At 39.8% G+C, this 26,853-nt stretch overlaps 1 protein-coding gene across 6 annotated transcripts in view; it reads right to left on the bottom strand.

Moving 5' to 3' along the window:
* The window catches only part of carmil3 (capping protein regulator and myosin 1 linker 3), a 99,422-nt gene that overhangs the window by 35,860 nt on the left and 36,709 nt on the right, over positions 1–26,853 (bottom strand). For all 6 annotated transcript variants that reach the window (XM_087831554.1, XM_087831555.1, XM_035912961.2 and 3 more), the window contains 6 exons: positions 22,021–22,115; positions 18,793–18,879; positions 16,360–16,469; positions 15,003–15,080; positions 8,682–8,758; positions 4,061–4,165 (listed from right to left, as the gene is read on the bottom strand). In XM_087831554.1, coding sequence (XP_087687680.1) covers positions 4,061–4,165; positions 8,682–8,758; positions 15,003–15,080; positions 16,360–16,469; positions 18,793–18,879; positions 22,021–22,115 — 552 coding nt within the window. The remainder of the gene's footprint in view (positions 1–4,060; positions 4,166–8,681; positions 8,759–15,002; positions 15,081–16,359; positions 16,470–18,792; positions 18,880–22,020; positions 22,116–26,853) is intronic.

The raw sequence follows: 26,853 nt of genomic DNA, 5'->3' as shown, positions 1-26,853 counted from the left end.
GCTGTTCCGGTCCACACTGCTGACATTTTGTTTAGTCAAAGGAGCTTGCAAAGAAAAGCGTCTGGACTTCTTTAAGTTACTTGAAGACGTTTCACCTCTCATCCGAGAGGCTTCTTCAGTTCTAAGGTCAAATGGTGGAGAGTCCCAGATATAAACCTGGTGGGAGTTTCCCCCCACAGAGGGACAAAAGGACCCCCTGATGATCCTCTAATCGCCTGAGCCAAGGTGTGGAACTGGGTGTGGGTCCCAATCAGCCAGAGTTTCGGGTGAGTTCATTGTGAAACCTGGCCCCACCTTATCATGCGAATTCCTGAGGTCAGTTCCACACCTTGGCTCAGGCGATTAGAGGATCATCAGGGGGTCCTTTTGTCCCTCTGTGGGGGGACATCCCACCAGGTTTATATCTGGGACTCTCCACCATTTGACCTTAGAACTGAAGAAGCCTCTCGGATGAGAGGTGAAACGTCTTCAAGTAACTTAAAGAAGTCCAGACGCTTTTCTTTGCAAGCTCCTTTGACTACGATGACCTGGATGACTGAGAACCTTCACAGACATACCGACATTTTGTTTAGCCTAGCTACAGCAGCCTCCAGTTTCTCTTTTTTTTATCTGGAGCTGCCAGTCTCACTCGCCTAACCCTGTGCCTGTTTAGCGCGGAACTACAACAAAAATGACAAGCCACCCTCTGATTAATGAAAGAAGTTAGTATCGGTTCATGGTATCGGTTAACTTTTACGAGTATGAGTACACACACATTTTACAGTATCGGCCCCAATACCCGATACCGGTATCGATGCATCCCTAGGTAATATCCTCCTCCTGTCAAGGCCTCTGCATGCATTAAAGTTGGAGTACAGGAATAGGAATGCAGAAATAATGCATTGAGTGTGTGTGTGTGTGTGTGTGGGGGGGGGGGGGGGGGGGGGGGGGGGGCTCTCCCATTTTTACGAGTGTCCTCTTGGATGGAAAACCGAAAGGCCTTCAGCAGTCTTCCTCCTTGAGCTCGGTTTATACAGTGTTTTGAAACTAAAGCAGCTTACAGCATCATGAGTGGATACATTTTTAGCTTGAGTGGCCCCAGTGGGAATTCATTCTTCAGCACTTGCAGTCAAAACTGCCGGTGACACCCTCAACAAGGTTAGGAGTTAAAAATAACAAGATGCACAAGTTTGTCTTATAACCCACATATATCATCAACCTCCACTGAAGCTAAACAGAATATGAGTTCTGGCTGTACCCGCAGTTTCCATTCATCACAATTCTCCCGCAAAAGTAAAAAATGTACCTGATCGCACAGCTGCTCGGCAGGTAGTCTGAGGGGGAAATGCTGCGTCCAATATCATAAAGAAAGAAACGTGTCTCCCTCAAGTCCGCGTTTGCTCACTTAAGGCGTTTCATCCCGTAATTGGATTATTTTGCAGATTTCATTATTCCTACTGTGCATGAAATTTGTAGTAGAAATGCTGGGAGACATCATCCAAAAAATTAATAAAGTGGGTTTTTTTTTTAAAGCAACAGATTCGCTTAATTCATAATTCCAAGCCTACTGTAATATTTCTATTTTCAAAAAGGACTTTAAACTTATCTTGTAGGAGTAAGTGGCTTCTCCAAATTTCAGTCATAAAGTATGTAGGAGGCACAGGAACACACTTTCTCCAGCATCTCCGTAGCAGGTAATTTATAGCTTTTTTTCCTCTAATAATACTAGCATAATATTTCAGTAGCTGCTTGATATCTATATTAGCGCATCCTGTTGGCATCTTGGCTTTTATTACAGGATATTTTGCCAAGTCAGTATATGCATCGCGTCTAGAGATTTCCCAAATGAAGTGGAATCAGATGCCAGTTGGCTGTCACAAATGATGATATACTGGTCAAAGCTAAACATAGAGTCAGCAGAATATTTATACTGTAGCCACATCAAGAAGACCCAGTGTATCAATACATAATTAGAATACAAAACTAACAGTAGTTAGGTCGGGACCACAAGAGTCTAAAGATGATTGATATTTCTATCTGCAGTAATTTATATTTGACAGTGTGGGGTCTTTTGTGGGATAGCAGCAGCAAACCTAGCACATTACAGAGCAGACACCAATAACAGCAAGTATGAGACTGATCAAGTTAGACACAGCATGAAAGGCAAAGCAGGAATGGTGGGTTGCCAAGCTGCTGTACCTCCACAGCAACTGTGGGCAGGCTAGAGCATTTTGAGTAGCACAACCGATATGAGCTCTAACAGAATGGCAGCAGAGTTCGACTGACACAGTCTTATGAGCTAAAGCAAAGCACAACCCAATTTTGTTTCCAACTCCATTTAGGGTGTGCGCTAATTTCATAACAATACTCCTTTGTATGACTCCCTGAATGAAACTGTAATTAAACCTGAAGACTGGTGACAAAAAAGTCCATTTCTTGTGACTGGTTTTGTCATAATATCACATTATAAAGACAGATTCTAATTTGGCTTATCAGACATGTGCACCCCTAATTATCATGGGTTGGTCCTGATGACAGCATACAATTACCAGTTTACTGCCAGACACTGAGCTTGAGCACATTCTTTGACCCTCTTTATATGTAGACTTAACATGCCAGTTAGTAATATATAGTGCTTTGGTACCTTTATGGCGACGGTGCCCAGCGCTGACTTTGATCTATGTGTCATAAGAGAAAAGAGACCTCTCTCTTCACAGGTCACTTCTTCTGTCAGAACTATGAGCATCTTCACAGAGCAGCTTTTGAAAGGTTGTTTTGATGCATTTTTCTGACTGACTTGTTTATTTGGCATTTTTCTCCTTTATCTATATCTGGATACAGGTTTGTGACTCTTGGGGATTATATCTTGTTTTTCCCACCATCAAATAAACTTTAGTCTTTTGTGCCATATGGAAATACAATGTAATGAGCCAAGGTCCAGTAACACATAACAATACATACAAAAGATCCTGAAGTACTGTGCAAAAGCAACAGGGTTTCTTTCCTCCCGCTGGACGTTGCCTGATTTTAAGTCATTTTCAATCCTCGCAATTTACAGAGGAATGGGTTTTTTGTTTTGTTTTGTTTTATTTCTTAAGCAACTTAACACTGATGTATGAATCATTCAATCATTAATAGGAAACTTTAAATATTTGACACAGGACCTGAGAGATGGATTTGGTCCTCCAGTAGATCAATCTACTGTTCACTGATGCCTCATCACAAACTGTGTCAGTGGAAGGGTGGCTGTCAAGAAGCCAAGGAAAGGAAATGAGGAGAAAAGGCGGAGGTATCCCAAATTGCACAAGACCTGGACTGAAAATCACTGGCAACCAGTCTTATAAACACATCAACGCAAATATGGTTCGAATCCTTGTCAACATATGGAGGGGTTCAGGTGAAGGTTACAACAGTGGATGTCTACAGCCATCTGTAAAACACAGTGGAGGCTCTGTCACAGTTTTGCACTGCATTTTGGCCAGTGGTGTCAGCGACCTTGTTAAAATTTACTGAATAACAAACACAAAAAAGTACCATCAGATTTTGATACACCATGCAGCAACATCTGGAACATGTCTGATTGGCGACAGCTTCAGTTTTCAGCATGACAATGATCCTAAACAGCCAATGCAGTAAAAACATACATGGATAGAAAAACACTATCAGTCTTGGATTGGCCTCCCCAGAGTCTGGACCTCAACATTATTAAAGCAGTGTGGGATCATCTTGACAGAGATGAGAACAAAAGGCAGCCAAAAGGACATTCAAGAGTATTGAATGTCCTTCAAGAAGCCTGGAGACTGTTTAAAGTAATCACAATAAAGCTGCCTACTGCGACTGTGTTAAGGAATATAGGTGGTTATACCAAATATTGACTTTCAAGCTTGTTAGAATTGTACAAACTGTTTTTGTCTTATATACTTATGTCCATGTACGCCTACACATGTTTAAATTAAATTGTTGTACTTCCTTCCCATTTTCCTCATATACATAAATGATGGGTGGCTCAAGACTTTTGCACAGCACTTCCAATTTCCAGTTTGATTTTCCCTAAAAATCCATGCGTTTGACAGCGACTCACCTCATCGAATCAGGGGGGACCTTCATAGAGGCCAGGCTGACATGTGTTAGGCTGAATGCTGAGCTGAAGAACTGACGGAAAGTTGGCAGAGAATCTCTGGCTTTTCTGGAAAAAGGACAGCACAGAAAAAACAGGAAGATTTTAAAACAGAGGGGGAGAGGAGCACCGAGGAGAGCATTTAAGTTAAATCTTAATCAGGCAGACCGAAAAATAGGATGACACTGATCTATAACAAGAGGGAGGATGACAGGAGGACTTGATACGCTCATAAAAAGTGACAGAGAATTTGCAGTAGACAAGCAGAGCAATGACAGGGGAGGGAAGAGAGCCAGAAGAAGGCTGAAGCAAAAAAGATGCTCGCTCCGACATTTGGGTCAGTATTATATCAACCCGACAGCATGAAAAGGTGAAGTCGGCATTAATTACTGCCATCACTTAAAAGGTAACATGGACCTATTATCTAACCATCTGCCTGACATATACAGCACATTAGCCCGTCATCATAGGAAGCATAGAGAATAAGTCTCCATGTATGAACAACATTCCTCTGAGTCAGAGCAGGGACTGTACTCGGCATTCATGGAATGAATATAGTGTACTGTTTCCGATCTGTTTAGCACCTGTCAAAGCTGTCAATCTGCCGTTCCAGCCCCCGCGCTGTACACATAATTCACCACAGGGGAGGATGAGGAAGGGAGGCTAGAGAAGGAACGATAATGTCATGAGTGGCGAGGAGGAGGAGGAGGAGGAGAGAATGAGGGGAAGGATGAATTCATCTTGCAGAAAGATGAAGTTTGTTTTTCTTGGAAAGATTACCTGCTATTGCTTTTCAGGTGGCTGATATCTTGTTTACTTGTGCAGCACAAAACTCTTTTTTTTTAGCTTCTACCTGATAAATGAGTATTGCTATCACTGCTGAGGCACTTTGAATGCAAACTCATGAGTAAAATTTACCTCATAGTTCACTAGTCAAAAAACCCTAAATATAGAGAGATAGACAACCTTTTATATTTGACATGAAAAGCACAGGTGCGACTGATTTCATTAACAATTCTATGAAAGTAGAAGCAGCCACCAGGGATTTGAACTACATTCAGTCCCTCCCACCTGAAACCCAGTGTATTTTATGAAGCACATAGGCAAAGGCATGCATGTTGCATTTTGAAATGCTGAGGGTGAAGAACTTTTTTTTTGTTACCAAAATCAATGTCATACCCACTCCCAGTACCACAGTTTAAAACCAAAGTTTTATCTCAGCATGATTTTTTTATCCTTTGACCAGCTTTGAACATCGATATGTCCTTGTCCACTAGAATAGGCCCTGAGCAACAGATCCACAGTTAGACGTGCTCAGCCAACCGTCTCTACAGACTGTGTAGAGATGTCATGGAGACTATCCAACACATAGTAGCAGGATGTAAGATTCAAGCTGGAAACGCATACATTTGGAAGCACAACCTAGTGACTGTGATAGGCTACAGGAACATCTGTGCCGCATATGGACTAGAAGTCCCCAAGTCCCGATGTGAAATCCCACCAAAGGTGGCTGAGAACAACAGGGCTGAGGTCCTGTGGGAGTTCCAGTTCCAGACAAACAAGCAGCCAACCAACCAGACATAGAGGTGGTTGACATGGAAGATTAGAAAAAAGTTGTGACAGATGTGGCAATCCCAGCAGATAGCAACATCAGGAAGAAGAAGCATGAGAAAATAGAGTAGCAGGAGTACAAGGAGCTAAAGGAACAACTGGAGCAGATTTGAAAAGTAAAATCCAAACAGGTCCCACTGGTAACAAGAGCATTATGAACTATAACATCAGAGATCTCCATCCAGAAGAGCATAGTCCTAATTAGCAGAACCCCAAAACTCCAAGGACTCTGTTAAAGCACCCAAGCTTGAGAAGAACAGACAAACTACCACCCAGGGGTGATGGTGGAGTTATATATACCATATGTTCAGCGTCCCTGATCTATCCTGACCGCAGAATTGATGATTCACCAAATTATTGTTGGTTTAATATGACAGCAAACTACAATAAAAGGCTTATTCCTTACTTTAACAGTTTAATCATACATATCAGAATCATTTAAGGTTCGTCTTTTCCAATGATGCTTCCTTAAGCTCGACCAACACTTTGACTCCGTTATCTGAATTAAGCCATTTCAGAAACACAGTCACACTTTCAAACAAGTCCTTCAAGCTTCATCAACACTTTGTCAACCTTACTTTTCAACATCCAGAAACACAGGAATTACTTTTAGTGTTTCCTCTTCCACTGACACTTCAGCTTGAAAATATGTCAGGCCTAGGCAGCTGCTACGTCAGTCTCAAAGAGCAGGGCGTTAAAAGATTCATGTTAAAAAAAATTGTCTGGAAAGCTGAGGAAGGAAGCGTTTTGTGGAAGTCCCCTCAAAGCATCTCCAACAGCAAGTGCAAACCTAGCCACGGTTATGAAAACTGCACAAACACGACAGAACTAAAAAGAGACATCACCTGTCTTTAGAAATACACCCTGTAATGCTGCACCAGCCCCCCAAAATAGCCTAAAAGGGAAAGCTGCTCTGCACTCTCCTCTCCTCTGATTGCTGAGACAATTTTGTCATGTGTTTGGCACAGCTGCTTCACAGATATGAGCGCAGTAATTTGACTGGCTGGGAATATAATGAATAATCACTACACCCTTCCAATTTCTGTTCCACTTCAACAAATTCCTGTGTGCATATTGCAGCGTGAGCCCGAGCCCTTATTGTCCTTGTGCACACGACCCAGTGCTTCACACTGACTGTTATGACTGTCTATTAGAATATAATTTAGCAACTTGCCACGGTGGCCTTGAGAAATTTGACCGGGACACATTTAACTTTTAACAGGCGCTCATTTTAAAAGTGGCGTACGCACACGGGCGGAAGTAAACGTGCCGAACTGTGGCGTCTGAATTCCCATTAGGCAAATGCATGGTTGACAGAGTACAGTAACGTGTTTTAGAACATTCGCCCCATGCAGACAAAACCATGTTAACTTGGCTATAAGATTAAACTGCATGGCAAGAGAGGAAATGAGAAAGGGAAAATGTGAGATAAAGAGGGGGGAAAAGTGGGAGAAAATGAAGTTATGAGGGATTAAAAAAAGAGGAAAAGGTCACAAGGAAAAAGAAAAAAGAAGATAAAGACATTGAGGAAGACAGCAGTGAGAGAAACCCCGGCAGCTGCACTACAATCCCAAGTCGCTCCTTTTCAGATAACCTCCCAGTGTGTGTAACAGCGGCTCTCCTTTGACCCATTTGTAACGATTAGCATATAGCCCGTCAAAGCTGCACGGATACAGAATGGCTTCTGTGGCATAAGCAGATACGGTGTCACTGTCTCTCTCATGAAACACTCTCCAGAGAGCTCTATCAGCAACTTGTAACCGTGCCTGCACGTCTGTGTGGCAGCATCTTCATAGACTCCTCATTGTTAGTCAAAAGTGACCACATCTGTATGTGTGCAGAGGGTAAAGGAGTGGTCTGAGGCAGCCCGCTCCATATTCATGAGCAGCAGTCAGGAGGTCGGTTCTTATCAAGTCGGTTCAGTTTCGTGCCTTCGTGTCGTTACGGCAACACAGCAGCCATCCAACCTGCAGCACCGAGCCAGCGTGCATTTAATACCACAAGAGCAGCAGGAGGACTGCAACTAGGAACTACAAACACAGGAAGAATGTGATGAGAAAGAGCAAAGGGAAAGATGATAAAATGTGTAGAAGGAGGTAGAGCGATAAGGATACAGGGAAGGAGGAGTGGGGCGTATAAGTTGAGAATGATGAGGAAGGAAAGGAGAGAGGTATAAATGAGGGAAGAAGAGTTATGAAAAAGGGATAAAAAAGCAGAAAGAAAAGACTGATGGAGAATAGATGCCATAAGTAAAAGGAAGGGGAGAAATAGAGGTGCTGCTAGACAGGTGCAAAAAAAAAGATGGATAGAGAGATAGAGTAGATAAAAGTAGACACGAATAGGGGAAAAGAAGGAGGCATGGGAGCCTGGGGATTGGAACAATAATTCCCGTCTAAAATTAGTCTCATTTTTCACCAACTTCTTTCTCTGTAATTCTGTAATGTAATATGCTGAGCAGGGGAGCTCCCAGGCTCCTGTGGGACATGACATGATGAGAGCCGGAACGGCTTCTGCCTGCTAGTGAAGATAACAAACACACACAGGGTTCAACCGCACACACACGCACGCCAACAACAACAACGACAACCCAAGCACTGTTGGGCATGCATACAAGTGCTTGACAGACAGAAAACCTGTTAGCAAACAGAGACATGTGTACATTAAAGGAAGCTGGAAACATTCGGCACACACAGATGCAGCGAGGCAGAATAAATGAGGGATGCGATGTGAGCTTGTATGCTAATTCTATCAGCGAGGTCCAGGGCTAAACGCTAATCTACGGGAAATAAATGATGATGCTCACTCTGTGCCTCCTGACTGGAAAATTTCCAGAGCTGTTTGGCTGAGTCATATTAAGCAAACTGATATATATATATATATATATATATATATATATATATATATATATATATATATATATATATATATACACAAATAGCCTAAACTGGGATTTACACTTGAGGTGAATGCCCACCTGTGAGAGAAGGAGTTCTTGGAGAGATTCAGGTAGGAGAGGTCAGCGCAGCAGCCTCGCAGCAAGGCCCCAAACAACTGGCAGGGAAACAGAGAGATAAATGGGAGGTGTCATGTTCACTATGGTGAACACGATTGTGTTGTATAACAGTTATTTTGGCTCTTGAGTACTGAAAAAACGGTTATAGCACAAATTAAAGCTGACACAAAAGCAATGTGAAGACTCTTGAGTAAATATATATTTTAAAGTATAAAGACAGCCTTGCTTGACATTGAAAAATAGAATTTAGCAGAAGCTCTGCATGTTGTAAAAAAGGACAAGTACAACGAGATTCGACAGGCGGTCAAATCTGGACAGAAAACAGTCTCGTTTCGGGATTTATTTGATCCTTTCTGTGCCATATGGCTTGACTTTCCACAGAATAATGCAGTGTTTGTCATTGACTTTCTACAACTGCAAACAGGCGCATTTAGCATCTGCTGCATGTGATTTTCCAAGAAATATGACATCGTCGGAAATCAGTGCTGTGAATTCTCCTCAACAAAACAAAGTGAAACTCTGAGGCTGAGAGGAGTACATGATAAAAGATGCTCTCATTCATTCATTCATTCATTCATTCATTCATTCATTCATTCATTCATTCATTCATTCATTCATTCATTCATTCATTCATTCATTCATTCATTCATTCATTCATTCATTCATTCATTCATTCATTCATTCATTCATTCATTCATTCATTCCACTTAGCATTGGGGTGGCTGTAGCTCAGGAGGTAGAGCAGGTCACCTACTGATCGGAAGGTTGGAGGTTCGATCCCAGGCTCCTCCAGTCTGCATGCCAAGTATCCTTGGGCAAGATACTAACCCCAAGTTGCTCTCCGATGCATCCATCGGAGTATGAATGTGTGTGAATGTAGTTAGAAAAAGCACTAAGTATAGATAAAGTGCTTGTGAGAATGGGTGTGACTGGGTGAATGTGGCATGTTGTATAGAGCGCTTTGAGTACTCTGGGAGAGTAGAAAAGCGCTATATAAGAATCAGTCCATTTACCATTGGACAATAGTTACTCTAAATCCCTGCATCTGAGTATAAAAGCTTTTGTTTGAGCTTTTGTTGCATTTGTACTTGTTTTTTCAATACATTTGAAATACATTACATAAATATTCTACATAAAACATGGTGAGCTTATAAAAAATGGTTCAATTGTTAACAGTTCCACTACATAGTCATTTTTCCCCATATCAACATCTGGTTTCACTTAAAGTCAATTCTATATTTTTACTCCAGTGCACAAAACCTTTTACTAAACTTCTCATTCTGGCTGTCAACAAGCACACTAATGTTTGGGCCTTGTGACCTTAAATAGAACAACCATATATTTTTCATGACAAATTCTGCATGATTCACAGTTTATCTAGTGCAACCCCTCGCTGCATTTACAGTCTAAAAACAAGCTGTTTTGTGATTCAATCTCTGTTTGCATCCACAGGACAAAAACAAAGAAAAGCATATAAACTGTAATCCTGTGACAGGCTTTTGTTTTCTTTCCTACTTTGGCAAATCTATTTTGTATTTTGCTCAAAACACTGAGTATTCACTAAGAGTAGTTAATTGGTATATAAACACCAGTCCAAAAACCATTCACTGTGACGATGCTCATCTCCCTGAACCAGTGGACTAATTACTAAACTATATTTAAAGTTTTATAAAGGGTAAATTGCTACTTCCACACAGATGCAACACTATTAGCAATCTAATCATGTCAAACAATAGTCACCAAGGCCACTATCTGAAAGAATAAGTAAGATAAGAATTCCCCTTGTGAAGGAGAGTTGTACTTGTACTAAATTTGGTATTTGTTGAATTCATATCTCTTTGGAGTTTAAATGCTAATTAACATTGTTCCTGTACTCAGAATTGAAACTGTCCTTGTATAAACTAGGCCTATAGAAATAACAAGGTTTCTCAGTACGGCATTCAGCCAGGAAAAGAACTTTAGCTGAACTTTAGGTAAAACACTGAATTAATTTTATTATCTGTGAAAGACTGACAGAGAACATTTTCTCACCTTAAAGAAATGTTTGAATGATTAATATTTGTTTCAGAATATTTGGAAGCTGCTGCACGTCACCACTTACTCAAATCTACACCCTAAATGAGCGACAATAATGTAGACTGAAAAATAAGTGATATTTTTATACTTATTAAAATGGAGTCTTGTTCGGCTACTTTTCCCGTGCATATTTAAGGGTTAACGGCCCCGAGTTCCAGCAGTCAAATGAAAAACAGCCAGTAGTGTTTCTGCCAATCTTTGAAAGAGTGTACGGAAAGTGCTCATCTGTCAGAGAAGTCTACTAATTCCCGATAGCAGGACCAAATGGGCAATAAGAAGTGTAATTGTATTGTACTGAATCAAAGTCAAGCTGAGCCCATACCAGGAAAAACGAATTACTATTCTTCAATTTGTTGCACTGGATATCTATCAAATGTTTAATGCCTCAAAAAAAAAAAGAAAAAAAAAAGAAGCTGTACAGGATTCGTGCAGGAAACCAACTATGCTGTGTCACATGCATTTCTCTGCCTATATGATCCATGCTGCATTATGCTGCACAGCGCCATGTATCATTCATCAGAGGCCATTATCAATCAAGCCATGCCTTGTGATGATATGGCTGACTTTCAAAATAAAGAGCTTTAGAGAGTACTAAAGTGAATGTGCAGGGACCTGTGATCCGCCCAATGTTAAAATAAAGATGATAAATATGTGTTTGTTAGGCAGGAGGACGCAAATTTGATTGGCATTAAACCAAACCCAGATTCCCTGGGATAATTTAAGAAGCATCCCATCACTTGTGAGAGGTTAAACTATCGGACAAATCCATTTTTTCGCTGGCAGCGTGATCCATCACATAAATTGATTAATCGACCGTTGTCTGTGTGTCAAGCGTAGATTAAAAACAGAAACGTATTAATAATTCAATCCAACAAGCTAACACTAAAAAAGACTAATTTTCTCCGAGATAGCTCCTCTCTAAAGGATAAATGACAATTAGCACAAAAAAAAGGGCATTAAGCGGGTCTCACAGAGAACTCTTTCTGTCACCCTCTGAAGGTGAGCAAGTTCAACTTGGAAATAAAGCAGAAGAGAAGCAATGACTTCCATCCATGCACATAATTCAATATAAAATTCATTGCCCACATTAACAGGACGGGTGGGCTAGTCCTCTGCGAAACAGATTCCTGGCTGACAAGCTCGCTGCTTTTAGGTGTTAAAATTGCTCAAGTGAAGAGCAGCGAGGGAGGAAAGTAAACGTATCACAGCGGCAAGAAAAGTCCAGAAACTGTTTGCCTTTTTCTTTTTTTCCCCATTTTCCCCCAAAAAGCATAATAAGTACAAATTAAGAGGAAATTATATTTTTGAGAAACCAAAGGTTAGCCAGTGTCTGTGCTCTGATTTAGTTCCACACTAAAACTTGTTTAAACAATTGTAAAGAACTAACATAATTATTCTGTATTGTGATAAATATTTAGTGTCAAAAAGCTGTAGATAAAGAGAATTTATCTATAGCTAGAATTCACCTCTCATCCGAGAAGCTTCTTCAGTTCTAAGGTTAAATGGTGGGGAGTCCCAGATTTAAACCTAGTGGGAGTTTCCCCCACAGAGGGACAAAAGGACCCCCTGATGATCCTCTAATCGCCTGAGCCAAGGTGTGAAACTGGGTGTGGGTCCCAATCAGCCAGAGTTTCAGGTGAGCTCATTGTGAAACCTGGCCCCACCTTATCATGCGAATTCCTGAGGTCAGATGGCCCAGGATGTGAGTGGGTGTTAAGGCGTCTGGGGAGGGAACTCAAAACTGGATTATAGATGGCAGACAGTTGGTGTCGTAAACCACCGCCTCTGTTCAAAGATGGTCGCTCACAGTGGACATAGATGGCTTCTTTCACTCCTCTTTCAAACCATCTGTCCTCTCTGTCTAAAATGTGAACATTGGCATCCTCAAAAGAGTGTCCTTTATCCTTAAGATGCAGATGAACTGCTGAGTCTTGTCCTGTGGAGGTGGCTCTTCTATGTTGTGCCATGCGCTTGTGAAGTGGCTGTTTGGTCTCTACAAAGCAACTTAAAGAAGTCCAGACGCTTTTCTTTGCAAGCTCCTTTGACTACAATGACCTGGATGACTGAGAACCTTCACAGACCTATAGCTAGAATCTACATCTGTGATATTTCTTTCTCTTTCTTCTTTCAAAGGTTAAATATGTACTTCCTTTAAGTTTCCTTATGTGTTGATTTTATTATTTTGTCATTTTTAAATCAGAGGTAGATGTTCTCTAAACTGTAGCTTTATTTTTCATTTGATTTCTTCTTCTTCTTTTTTTTAATTAAATTTATTATGATACAAATGAACTGGAGAAAGAAAAAGTACAATTTTTTTTGCATTTCTTCAAGAAGCAATATAAGTATTGCACAAAATGACCCATTATATTAATATATCTACACATTACAGTATTAACTGATCCCTGTTCATGTAGTAATTTTAAATCTAGGTGACGGGAATCATTTTTATAAAGTACTTTGAAAGTCTCCCATTACTAGCAGACTTTCAAAGTATTTACATCCTGTTGTTTTCAGCACTAACTCTATACTTTCACCTTCCCATGAAAGCTTAAGAATGTATTTTTTTAATGTAAAACTGCAGCACCTGTCATGTGGTGTTCGTAAACAGTAACCATTGGTTATTCTTTTATTTGTCACTCTACTCAAAAGAATGTGTGTTTCTTTAAACAACACAAAGTAAGAAAGGTTCCTACACTAAGCTTGACTTACAGTACTACATCAAGTCTAAGGTGCAGCTGTACATTGTAACCTACACCTTAGAATTCATACAGACTGCACCAGCTGTGATGGATCTGCTCGGTAGCAAAACCATGTAAACGCAGTATATTATATATTATAATAGTATAGGATATATTAGCACGAGATTAATGCCTCAGTGAAACAAAATGTCAAATGCCATAACTGTAACTAGCTGGCATGCAATGCTAATGCAAAAGCCAGTGCTTCACTAACATAGACCTGTTTACTTTCACTGAAGCCTTTAAAACGGCACGAGTCTACACACAGCGTGCAAAACGGCATGTTGTTCAATATTTATCTACTCCAAGTCCAAAACAATCTGCTGGGTTTCACTCGTGATGGTTAGCAGTGCAGAAACACATTTAAATGCAGCTTTAAATGCAACTCCACCTGCCGTGGTAAAGCTCTACAGGATTCAGCCCAGATCAAATCAAGTTTTGGAAATATTTCAAAACATTTAAATCGAAAAATGTTTTAAATATATTTTTTCACTGAACAGCAGGTTGATCATAATTTTTGTATGAAAAACAATCTCCAAACTAAACTGAGCTTAAGATGAAGTACTTTGGTAATAAGGATAAAATTCTGTTGCCTGTTATGGTGGATACAAGTATAAAGTAGCTGTAAGCTCTGGTGTACTGTATTTGTAGTAGTCAGTACAGAAAATGGAGCATTTACTGTAGATCTTGTCCTTCTGAACCGCTGAACAATGGCAGTGCTTAGATCTTAGATCTGTAACCGACTCTGATCTTTAACCTCCCTGCCGTGGTGGAAACGATAAAAAAAGAATATTTATGTCTGTTCTGCCCAACCTTGTCTGTCCCTATGGCGTTCTGTTGCATCAGCAGCAACACAGCACTGACAAAGCAGCAATGACTGAGAATGAACAATAAAATGTGACCTTTTCACAAACCCCTACATCTTCTAAGGAGACACAGACGTTAAAAACGTGAGTACAGTTGTAACTTTCAGCATTTTTAACCACACAGTATCGCATATTTGCAGCAAACCAACTGCCATCGCAGCAGTAATCTGCAGGGACAGACATGTGGTCAATGAACTCTCTCCCTGAGAGAAAGCTCTGTCATCCTTTCCACTGTTAGCATATCTGCTACCACAGCAAGATGCCATTTGTCACACTGGCTCACAGACATGCTAAATTTAGACACAACAACAAAGATGCTTGCAACAAATGCTTCTGTGTGCTTTCCGTAAAAGACATAATTTGTATAATTCACAAAGGTTATACATCTTCATTATTGGCCCTTCTAAGAGCTCCCACTTTCACCTAAAGCATTATGCAGAGAGAATCTCTATGAGATATGGAATAAAGTGAGGTTTTGTGTGGTAGGCGTTTTATATTCAGACCGCTAGGTCTTTCTGTTTCTTGGCTTGAATCCCATTCTAGTGATGAGATCAGATAGTGATGGGTGGATATCGGCTGTAACAAAGACAGCGAGTACAAACCAAGTCCACAGTGCAGTCTGTTCCAGACAGGTCCAAGTGGACCAGGCAGTTAGGCTGGGCCAGGAAGAGGTACAGGTTCTGCATGGGAAGAAGGAGAGAGACTTTAAGATAGTGTTAATATTTATGAGTTATGGATGTACACAAGTAAACATCTGCACAGTCAAGGGCAGTGGTCATTGGATTAATTGATACACTCTCACATGGGAATTAGTTAACATCATTAGAACCCAGTCAATGTAGGATTTTAAGACCAAGACCAATACTGATGTTTAGTGATTTAAAAGTCTGATATTCTGATATCCTTTACTTTTTATATTTTCATTTATCAACTGTTATAAATGCCTGTACAAACAGCTGCTGATATATTGATAAATCAGTCATGTTCTGAACAGCATCCTGCATTTTGACACCAATCTCTCATCCCAATCGGTCGCGGCAGATAGCCAACCCTCCCTGAGCCTGGCTCTGTCTGAGGTTTCTTCCTGTTAAAAGGGAGTTTTTCCTTTCCGCTGTCGCCAAAGTGCTTGCTCATAGGGGGTCATATGATTGTTCGTTTTTTCTCTGTATGTATTATTGTAGGAGCTACCTTACAATATAAAGCGCCTTGTGATTTGGCGCTGTATAAATAAAGCTGAATTGAATTGATTGGATATAGAGAAAATGACGGACTTTCACTAAATCACAATGTCAAAATTAATCTGTAAAGTGATCTAAACTGAGTATAAACCTATATTACATATTATATTATAGACATAAAATGTCTTAATTATATATAAGCATGTTTCACTTGTTTATGTGTATTAGTATAAATACTACTATTAATATTTGTAAAATCTGAGATTTGCATCTGCAATGCCTGGAAAAACCCTCTAAGCAACTCAGCGAAACTGTGACCTAAACACACAAGTCAGGGTATAGATTTAAAAAAAAAAAAGACTGACTAAGCAGCTAAGGCAACAACGAAGGAGTGCTGAGCTTCAGAGGCTCAGCCTGAAAGCCTGAAGAGATTGTGGAGGCAGTAGCAACTTGCTAGGCGCTTCATCTTCCACAGTTTTATGGGGAAGTGGAAAAGAAAATGATCATTCTTTAAAAAGCGCAGGCATCTCAGCTACAGTTTGCCAGGAGGCACATGGGAGACTCTGAAGTAGGCTGGAAGAAGCCCCTGTGGTCTGATAAGACCAAAATGAAGCATTTTGGCCTTCAGAATCTGCAGCTGGGCTGAAAAATGTTTTTTCACTGCGCAAACTGACTGAACCTGGATTCCTTTTCCCCCCTCCTCCACTCAAGATTTTTTACAGTAAGTGTGCATTAATATATTTGAATGGGAACACACAATGCGATAATTTTTGTGCCTTACTGTAGCGTCCTCTCCAGATAAGACCCCGGGGTTTTTGCTAAGGTCCAGATGCAGCAGAGAATTGGAATAGTCGTCAGCTGAGCACAGTGCCTGGGACAATGAAACCACACCTAACGGGGGGAGGATTAAAAGAGAAGGGATACAGCAGTTTAATTTAATCATCTTATAATCTTTTTTTTCAGGGGGCCAATTTAATGCTCCGGACATTACATATCAGCAACTGAGGAATAAAAAAGCTGAAGAGGCGAAGAAAAACAAAACAATCTGTGGAAAAAAAATAAAAACTAATTGAGCAGAGACTTGTCAGCGCATGGCAGGCTTGTACGGAAAGAGCTTTCAGAGGAAGCCAGCCACCTTTTACTCACTATCCCAGTTTCCAAGTGCGCCCTGAAAGCCAAACAAAAGTATGTATAAATCTGATCACTACACAATTACAGCCACAGGCCTGATGGAAGCCCTCATTAAAATCCTCATTCTGCAGCACACAGCACCCCATGTCAGGTTACAGCTTAAATACAGACACAGCAACAGCACTGGTGAAACATCTATGAGAGCCAAACAAATGCAAAGCCTACAACTACCATTTCTCTGTGCTGTATTCAATCTAAAATATATCACTGATAACAACCAACAGGAAGTGTTTTTAGCACTAGAGAGGAGGGTGGAACAAGACAGCCATTGCATGTGCCTATCTGAAGCTGGCAAGGCAGTAAGCTGTTCATCCCTAATTTGTAGCGATTAGGAGGGAAATGAGGGGAAGAGGGGGCAGAGTGTCTAATCCACCCCACACTCTACCTCAATCCATCTATCAGCTGCTTGATTCTGCTGCAAGCACAGACTTTTAGAGGCCAACTAGTCTGTGTGACAGTGTCTATAGAAGTAATGGTGTGAGAGTTCCTGGGATGCCTCAGCTTATTTGCATGTCTGATTAACATCTGAGAGGTGACGTAAGCATGTGTTTATAGCATAAGCGTGCATACGGGCTTTGCTTGGCATAGGTGTTTTAGAGACAGAAGGAAGGAGGGGGAGTGAGAGAGATCTATAAATATTCAACAAAAAGTGCTCAGCCCCTGCAAAGTCATACCCACCTACCAACACCCAACATTCAAGGTCAGCATCATCGTTGCATTCTCCCAAATCACTGTTTCAACCCAGTGGCTTTTAAAACGGCACCTAGTGTGGTCTTCCCATTCATAACATACAAAAGCAGTCAAGGTCACTGTCTGTAGCATGAAGTTTGCATTTAGCTATATCGTTAAATTAGGGATCTCCTTGCCTATTCTGCATTGAAAATGAGCAGAGCAGTAAATGCACAAGCAGAAGATTTGAGAGGGGGGGAGAACTTGCAAGCTAAAGAACAGAAAATATATTTATATGAGTGTACGTGTATTGTCAAGCAAGTACAGTGACTACAATAAACATATTAATCATTCAGCACATTTAAAAATAAGACTTACAGGCAAAACCAAGATAACAAGTCTCATTAATCGAACTCAAATGACTGTTACATTCCAACTATGCTAGTAAGCTAGTTAGCTTTAGCCAGAGTTTGGTTTCCTTGCTTTCCTGGCATTTCACTACTTGATAACAAATTGAATCTTGGATCAACAAAATAGATCTTTTTCATTGAAAAGGGTCGGGTTAGTTTAATCCCTCAGGAAAGCTGTAGCTGTATCTCACCAGCTAGCTTTACCCCTGACGTAACATTAGCTTTTAAAGATTAGCCTGTTTGGCCATTAGCTTTTTTGTAGTACTTTTGGTTTTTATTAATTTAATTCATTTTTTTTAAATTTTATTGTGTTTCTGAACAACTATGTTGTTACAACATTGTGTGTTTTTCAAGTAGTATAATAATACTGTTCTCTGTAACGACAGAAATGTCCATTATATCAGCTAAATCAGATAATCATTACCCATAATGCCATTTAAGATCAGGAATTACATGTAATTTGCAATAATCATCAAAGAATAAGCTATAAGCATATGGAATTACATCTGTATTAACATTATCCTTTTGAATCTGCTCTAATACTGTTGAATATATTGTTTGGGATAAAAGCAATAAAACTGGGACACTCTGCTAATACACGGGATTTCATGGAGAATACTTTTTTTAATATAAATAATCGACCACTTTCAGTTTTGACCTGATTATTATTTGTTGGATTGATTCACGTGGGACATTTACTGGTCTGGATTTCTGTTTGAGCAATTGTCCGCTCAAATGCAACTGCATTTAGAGCAGCAGGCCACCATTGTGAACCTGGCTTACAGCTAGCTTTTACAGACAATTTCCAAGCTGTCTTTGAGCAAGACACAGTGTTTTGTACTGCTTTGTGTAATGTAATATGAACTCACAATGATAAAAAAAAATCTGTGTTTGTCACACAGTCAGCCACTAGGGGCTGCTGTGTCTAATCGCTGCACACTTACCCTTTGAGGAAAGTGAAGTCTTGGAGAGGTTGAGGAGACGCAGGCCCTTGTTAAGGCGACACACCTGTTGAATAAGGTTGGAAACTCCTGGTAGGAGGAGGGGTGGGGGAAGACAGAGAGGAAAGTCAAGTCATCACTTAACATAAGAGAACATATATTGATCTATCTACACCAAAGACATTAAATGAGCAGTTCAGTGACAAATCACAAAAATGCCAACAGACTTGCTCATTAACAGTGAATTATGAAATGGTTAAGCAACTTGTAGATACTATGTTGGGCTCTGGAAAATGGTGATGGGGAACTGATACATATTTTTTCCAAGTTAAATGAGAAAATACAAAGCAATTGATCTGAAATGTTAGCCTATATTAAATAACATTTTGGTCATTCCATGTCAGTTCACCAAATGTCTCACATGTGACCGGTTTAGATTGGATTTGATAGTGGAGCAGTGAAGGGCTGCAGGTGGGATTCAAACTGGGCTGCTGCACACTGGCCATGTGGTATGTGATCACCTGCACACTGACCACCAGGAAAAAAATATTTCAGGGAATGAAGGTAGGGGTGTTTTCACATATCTTTTAGTATAACTTGTTTAGAGGCCATATTAGAAGGAAATTACATAGAAAACTACTTGAGATGGGTTATTGTTATGGTAAATATCTAGTACTATGACTCTGTAACTATGGACTCTGAGAAGAATGAATCCTTGAAGTCACTCAAATATCTGAATGTCCAGTCTCTGACAGCAGATTTGCAAGCCTAAATCTACAATTTGCGAAATATGCATTATTTAATTTAGACCCTTTAACTTAAAACCAGCAAAATTGAGAAATATTACAAGTTATTAACAATGCTGGCTGCTTTAGATGAATATTAGTATTTCAAATATTGAAAATGAGAGAACACTATCACAATTTTTGGGTATATTAACAGGAAATTGCTCTTAAAATGAGAGAAAGAAAGGACCTGGAGATTAACACTAAAGTTGAGGGTTTTTGTTGTTTTTTTTGCATATTTAAGCTTCAAAATCAGCTAAACCATTCATTATCATATTTTCCATTTGCATGAGAAGCTGTAAATAAAATATTAGTCACATGCCTGCAAAACTCCTGCTTCTATTGCAAATCGCAAATGTTTCCAACAATGTTTGAACCCAGAGAAAGTGACACATCAAGATGGTCATGTGGACCGGGAACATTCTTACTCATTTCAGCACCACTGCATTCTGCTCAGGTCTGACTTTCAATAATGCTCACACAGTCCTATTTTACAAAAAGTACATCACATTGGTAAAGATTTCACTGTTGCTGGCATCGATTTCAAAAGGAGCACATTCTTCACATTCTTCTCCACAGTTTCAATTTCAGCGTTGGTATTTCATGCTTTCTTTGAATCGTTTTTTTCCGTAGGGGCATAAATCTTAAAAGGCTTGCTTACAGTATCTGCATCTATCTGCCCTCACAGAGCTTATATATAGTTTGGCCATGTAACATTAGACTCCCTTATGTATGTACTCTCCAAACCATGTCCTTGCAATTCTAAAAATAAATAATAAATAAAAACCCGACTGACATAATTTACAGACTTAATTTTTAAACATATTGTAGGGACTAATCCACATGAGCACCTTGTACAAAAAGCAGCTTACTGTATATAACAAAAGAGTTTCAGCTCAGCAGTTTCATTAAATATACTGCAGCCATGGAGATAATATGAAAGGCTTTGCTTTTATTAAAAATGGAATTCATTGAAATGCCAAAAGTTGTCTCCTAGTTCGTGTCTCTGTCGCATCCTTTTTTTTTTGTTTATTTGTATTTAGAGAAGTTTTACTTTAGAAGGCAACCGCACACACAGACTGAAGGTCATCGTTTGCTGTAAAGATGTGCATTATTGTGATAAGGTTGCAGTCATTTTACAGCTCCAATCACAATAAAGTAAGTATGTGGCCCCACCCCTCCCCCGACACTTGTCACTTGTGAGGTGAGTAGAAGTGACAAGTGTCAGACGTGAGGACATAAATGAGCTAATAAGTGTTTGCATGCATGTAAGGTCTGACTCTGCACACACACTTCAGGCTGCCTGAATTGTATGGCGTTATTTTTGTGCCACTATTCTAAGCGCACGTAAAAATAAATTGCAGGTGCAAGTGTTGCATTTTGAGGAGAAATTTATTTTGAGCGAAGAAAAGCTAAATTTGAGTGAACAAAATTCATTGCTGCGTGCAAAAAATGTATTTCAGTGTTTGCTATTATCCACACACACACACAATAGCAGCCCCTCTCACTCAGTTTTTGCAGTTGCGCTCGCTCGCAATGTGTTGCTCGCGCTCTCAACATTTCTGCCCGTGCGCGCCCAACTCTTTCTGTACACCGTTATATTTGTGCCACAAAACCAGCCAATCACAGACTTGGATGCAAAAAAAAAATGTGATTGGCTGTTTTGGTCTCCAATCAGCTCGAAATGACGAAATGCAATATGCATTTCATCCAAAACTCAAACGAGGCAGTGGCAGAGGAACACAGAGTGGCGGAGTTTAAAATATTACTCTGTCTGGGTCACAAAATAAACTTTTAAGATATTTTCATGCGAGAATGGTGCTGTGAAAACTTCAAATACCTGCTCGATTTATCAAGACATCACATATTTGCACAAGTGCTCTAACGTTTTCGGAGATGCCTGTTGAGAAACAATGAGTTTTGTTCACTCAAATTTAGCTTTTTTTCGCTCAAAATAAATGTCAACACTTGCACCTGCAATTTGTTTTACGTGCGCTCAGAATAGTGGCACAAAAATAACGCCATAGAATTGTGCGTGTTTATTTTTCACTTGCAGAGACAGATCACAAAGTGGCAAAGTGTGTGTGTCTGTGTGTGTGTGTGTGTGTGTGTGTGTGTGTGTGTGTGTGTGTGTAGAAAGGTCTAAGAGGTTCAGATTGTGTGGTGAGCGGTGAGACCAGAAAAATAAAGGATTTCTCCACAGTGAAAGACCAATCAAAACATACAGCTTGAAATATATGAAAGAAAAAAATGAGAAAAAACAGACAAAAAAGAAAATAAAAGGTTCTGTGAGGACAGGGATTGATTCAGAATTCTTTGAAAGCAAACAAAAGCTGTGAAGTAATAACATGGGGCGGAAAACCTCCCCCCAAAAAAAACAATCAAAGTTGCCCTGAGAGAGACAGCGGGAGGAGGGAAGAAGAGTTCATAGAGTCCAGGTTGGTACCTTGGTTGTCTAGTGTGTTATGAGCCAGGTTGAGAGAGTGAATCACAGAGGCTGGGTTCTCTGATAACGCAGATGCCATCTTCTGTGGAAAATCCCTGTGGACAACATTAAAAAGAAAAGTTTTATTTCTGCAAAATTGAAAATTCAATACCAATCTCAGATACTGACGAAACAAATCTCCTGTCTTACCTCAAAGCACTTTACAATAATTCCAGTGTTTTGCTTAAACGTATCAATTAATTGATAATTGATTTTTTTTTTTTTAAATTAAGCTAGCATTGCTTTTGCACATGCTTCAAAAAAGGTAATGTAATTAAACCAGGTAAACTTTCTAATATTTCAAATTCATCACATTTCAGGCCATTTTTGTTTTCATTTTGACAATTGGGTCTCATATTTGATCAAATTCAGAAGTCCAGCATCTCAAATTATTAGAATATGTAATTTCAAGCTTAAGTAAAATATGGTTCAAAACATATAAACATGTATCTTTTTGTTTAGCTCAGCACACTTATCATGGGGATGACTGCTGACTTGATAGTTTTCCAGATCATCAACATCCTTCAGGAGAGTAGGCCATGGAAGTTCAATGCTGAAAAGGCTGTCTGTGTGCAGAGGTCTGTGTCGAACAGTATTCATGGAAAGTTGACTGGGAGGGAAAAGTGTGGTAGGAAAAAGTGCACAAACAGCCTTGAGGGAACTGTCAAGAAAAGGCGAGAACACAGGAGAGCCGTGCTGCAGGTGAACTGCGGCTGCTGTCAGAGCATCAAAAGTCACCGCCCACAGACGTCTTTAGGAAAAGAGCTACAAATCTGTCGTAGTCCTCATATCGTTTCACTCCTGAACCAGAGGCAATGTCAGAAGCATCTTACCTGGGATAAGGAGAAGAACTTGGCTCGTGCTCAGTGGTCCAAAGTCTTCTCTTCAGATGAAAAAAAGGTTTCATTTCTATTGGAAATTTATTTTCTAGAGTTTTGAGAAAGAGGAAGAGTGGAGAGCCACAGGTTTGTAAAGTCTGACAATTTGGAGTGCCACGTCATCTGCTGGAGTTGCTGAAGATTGGTTCACTGGTCTACCAAAAGCCTTCAGGCCACTTCATGCTTCCATCCAGCATCTCCATCAGCTTTATGGAGATGCTGATTTCCTTTTCCAGCAGGACTGGACAGCACCTGCCTGACCACAGTGCCATAACTACTACCAAATGATTTGCTGACTGTGATACTGCTGTGCTCGATTGGCCAGACAACCCTCCTGACCAAAATCCCACAGGGAATCTATTGGGGTATTATTAAGAAGAAGATGAGAAGCACCGGCTATCAAAGCAAGCTGGTCTTCAATAACGCCTCAGCAGTGGCTCAAGCTGATGGCCTCCATGTCACACAGAACTGATGCAGTAATTGCTGGTAAAAGAGACCCAATCACATATCAAGCTGGACATTTCTGTATTTAAATCATATTTTATAACAAATATTGTTATAATATGTGATACTGGATTTCTGATTTTCATAAATATTGAGCTCAAAATGAAAACAAAAATGTCAGTTACATCTAAAGATTATGGAATTTATATAAGTTAGTCTTTAAAAAAAACAGAAATTTTCAAGAAAATTTCAAGATTTTCTATTTTTGAGATGCACTAGTAGAACTTATTCTGTCTTTTAGCCAATTCTCAGCTGACCAAGGCTAGTTTGAACAAAACTCTGATGAACATAGCACCAGATTACAGCCAAGCAAAGTTAGCTAGTAAACATGGTCCATCCAACTTGTAAAGAGTCAAACATTTCCCTCTGGAGAGAAACAAGGACTGTGAATAATTGACTTACTTTTGTCTGTTGGCTACAAACACCACTCAGAATGAAAGCTAATGTTTATCAATGTCCTCTGTTTCTCAACACGGTACATATTGCTCATCCACAGAACAATATATACACAATGGCAGAACAAATTAATTATACAGTAGCAGATTTATAAACCCCACAGGCATATCCTAACATATATATATATATATATATATATATATATATATATATATATATATATATAAAAAACTCTGAACATTAATTTGTGCCTTTTATGTTTTTTTCCTTTGCAGATTTTAATGTCATGGTCACTGTAAAAAACAAAACACACACATATATATATATACACACACATATATATATATATATACACATATACATATATATATATACACATATACATATATATATATACACATATACATATATATATATATATATATATATATATATATATATATTAGGGGTGCAACGATACTCGTATCGATATTGAACCGTTCGATACAGTGCTTTCGGTTCGGTACGCATATGTATCGAATAATACAACATTTTTAATTTATTTTATCAACTTTCCTTCTGACGGTGCTGTCTGTGTTGAGCGCTCAGTGGATCTGCGCTCGACAGTGCAGCCTAGGCGGAGTAGTCGAACACAGATTCACTGAGCGCAGGGCAAGCTAGCTAGACAGAAGTTAAGCTCGTTGCAACATGGCAAATTGAACCTCCCCCACCCTCATTCAGATCTGGCCTCTGGAACTATTTTGGTCTTCATGTGACGTATGACCCTGAAGGTAAGCGAGTCATGGACTAAAGTAAAACAGTATGTCAGATGTGCCAGCAATGCTCAATTACATGAGTGGGAACTAGTGTGTTAGCGCAGTTAGCTCGTTAATGTGTTGAGGCTGTCCAGCCCCACACACTGGGCGATCCGCGGTAGCTCGTTAACGGAGATTTGCCGTGTTGTGGCGTTAACCTCATTTCAGATTGAGGCTGACAGCACTAGTGGGAACCACGAATATGACTGCACATTTACCCGATAGCATCCTAGTGCAAAGACAAGTGGAAGCAGACAAAAACAACAAGCACGCATACAAACTTTACCGAGTCATTTAGACAGCCGTTAGCACATGATTCTCCTTATGGGGACCTGATATGTTTAATATGCTGCTGAGAATATAGCCCAGAAGAAGCGTATAGTATAGCTTTTATTTTGGAAAGAGACATTTCTCTGTAATAAACTCTCTTTTCCAAAGATGAGTGATTCCTCAATCAGATACAGGGCTCGCAAAATCGCTAGCGATTTTTCCAGTCGGGCTGCCCTGCTCTGCTCGTCGGCCTATCGTAGGAAGGAAAAATATATGTCAATGCTTTTGCATTCTTTCGGAAATGTAGCTGGGTAATTATGTCATTGGCATCGGTGAGCCACTGTCAATATGTGACATATTGAAATCGCGTTTGAATTTGCGCTTGTTTTTTGCTTTCACTTTGCAATTGCGCGAACTGTGTATAGAGAGCGACAGCACTGATTGGTGAGTGATGATAATTTGCGCACCAATTCCTCTGGCATCGTCTTATCAATCGTTAGCTTACTATGCAAACATGACAAGTGAAATCTCCCGCAGCTTAAACATGTGAGAGGTTGATCGCGCAGAGAATCGCTGAGCGTTATGTGAGTGCCTGTGTAAAAGCAGCAGGATATATATTTTAGTTCTGCTGAGCCAAATAAGACAGGTCAGGGTGAAGAAGTGACAGCCAAAGAAAAGCTTACCACAAAACGGAAAAGTTATGACAAATCAGACTATAAGGCAAAAAGAAAGTGCAGCTTTATGGTTTCATGGACAAAAGAATTTCTGTGGCTGCAATATGACGAGCTAAATAACCAGGGCTGCACATAAGTGGTCCGCAGGTGCGCATTCGCTGTCAAAATAAAAAACGCGCACAAGATAAGAAGTTGCAACGCGTGTTTGCATACATAAGATTTTCAGGAGGAGGACAGACATTTGTTTAGAACTCATAAAGATGTCGAAGAAGCTCTTTTAAGCAATTACTGTGATGTTCCTCCACCTCCAAAGAAATGTCAGGAGTCCGAACCACAAAAGAAGCGCGTATTCTCGGAAAAGTGGTTGCAGGAGGTGAGCTGGCTTCAAACAAATGATGAACGCACAGAGAGGTGGTGCAGAATGTGCCGTGAAAATTTAATAAATGACAAATTAAAAAGGCATGAACATTTTTTTTGTATCGAAAAAATATCGAACCGTGACACCAAAGTATCGAACCGAACCGAACCGTGAATTTTGTGTATCGTTGCACCCCTAATATATATATATATATATACTTGGAACAAGATGTCTCCTACAGCCCTGAAAGCAAGGCAAGTTTCCAAGTTAGTTTGACTACTGGAGTTTGACTGAAATTAGCTGTATTGTTATAAATCCCGCTCGCAGGTACATCTCTTAATTTCTGATTGTAGGCACAACAATTTCAGCAGAAGATTTACTAGTTACCAAAACATATATCTCACAGGTAGAGTTCCCAAAGATCTAAAAGGTAAAATAGACACAAAACATTTACCATCACTGTTGTTCCCAAAGTTTTATTTGGGCAGAATTGCTATTTATTTCAAGGATTTCAAGCATTCATGTAGTCAGGATTACTTGATCTCCTTTAATGTTTGAAGTAAACAATCAAGTGAAAAGTGACATTTTATATTTGTGCCGGAAATCTGTGTTGAAATTCCACATCAGAAACTATATTTGTCAGTATAGGCGCGTTAAATCATATAGTATTTGAGTATCTTAACATATTGCATTGTATTGAAGTCTGTTATTCTCTTGTTGACGGTAAGGGCTTTTGGCATAGTGCTTGTAGAGCACCTCCAACAAAAATGACCCTTTCTATTGGAAGTGATTTAACACAGGGGAAGTATAAAAACGCCATCAATATGCTGCAGTAAATCATGCCCTCGGGCAGCCAATTCATCTCAATTAATACTAAATAAGAAAACTGCTCTGTTAAATGATACAAGCCATACATAGAA

This window comes from Neolamprologus brichardi, chromosome 18 (genome assembly GCF_056152115.1).
Source record: "Neolamprologus brichardi isolate AB-2024 chromosome 18, ASM5615211v1, whole genome shotgun sequence".
In the NCBI taxonomy this organism is placed as follows: domain Eukaryota; kingdom Metazoa; phylum Chordata; class Actinopteri; order Cichliformes; family Cichlidae; genus Neolamprologus; species Neolamprologus brichardi.
The sequence above is the reverse complement of the archived record's forward strand: the minus strand, read 5'-3'. Positions and strand labels throughout refer to the sequence as shown.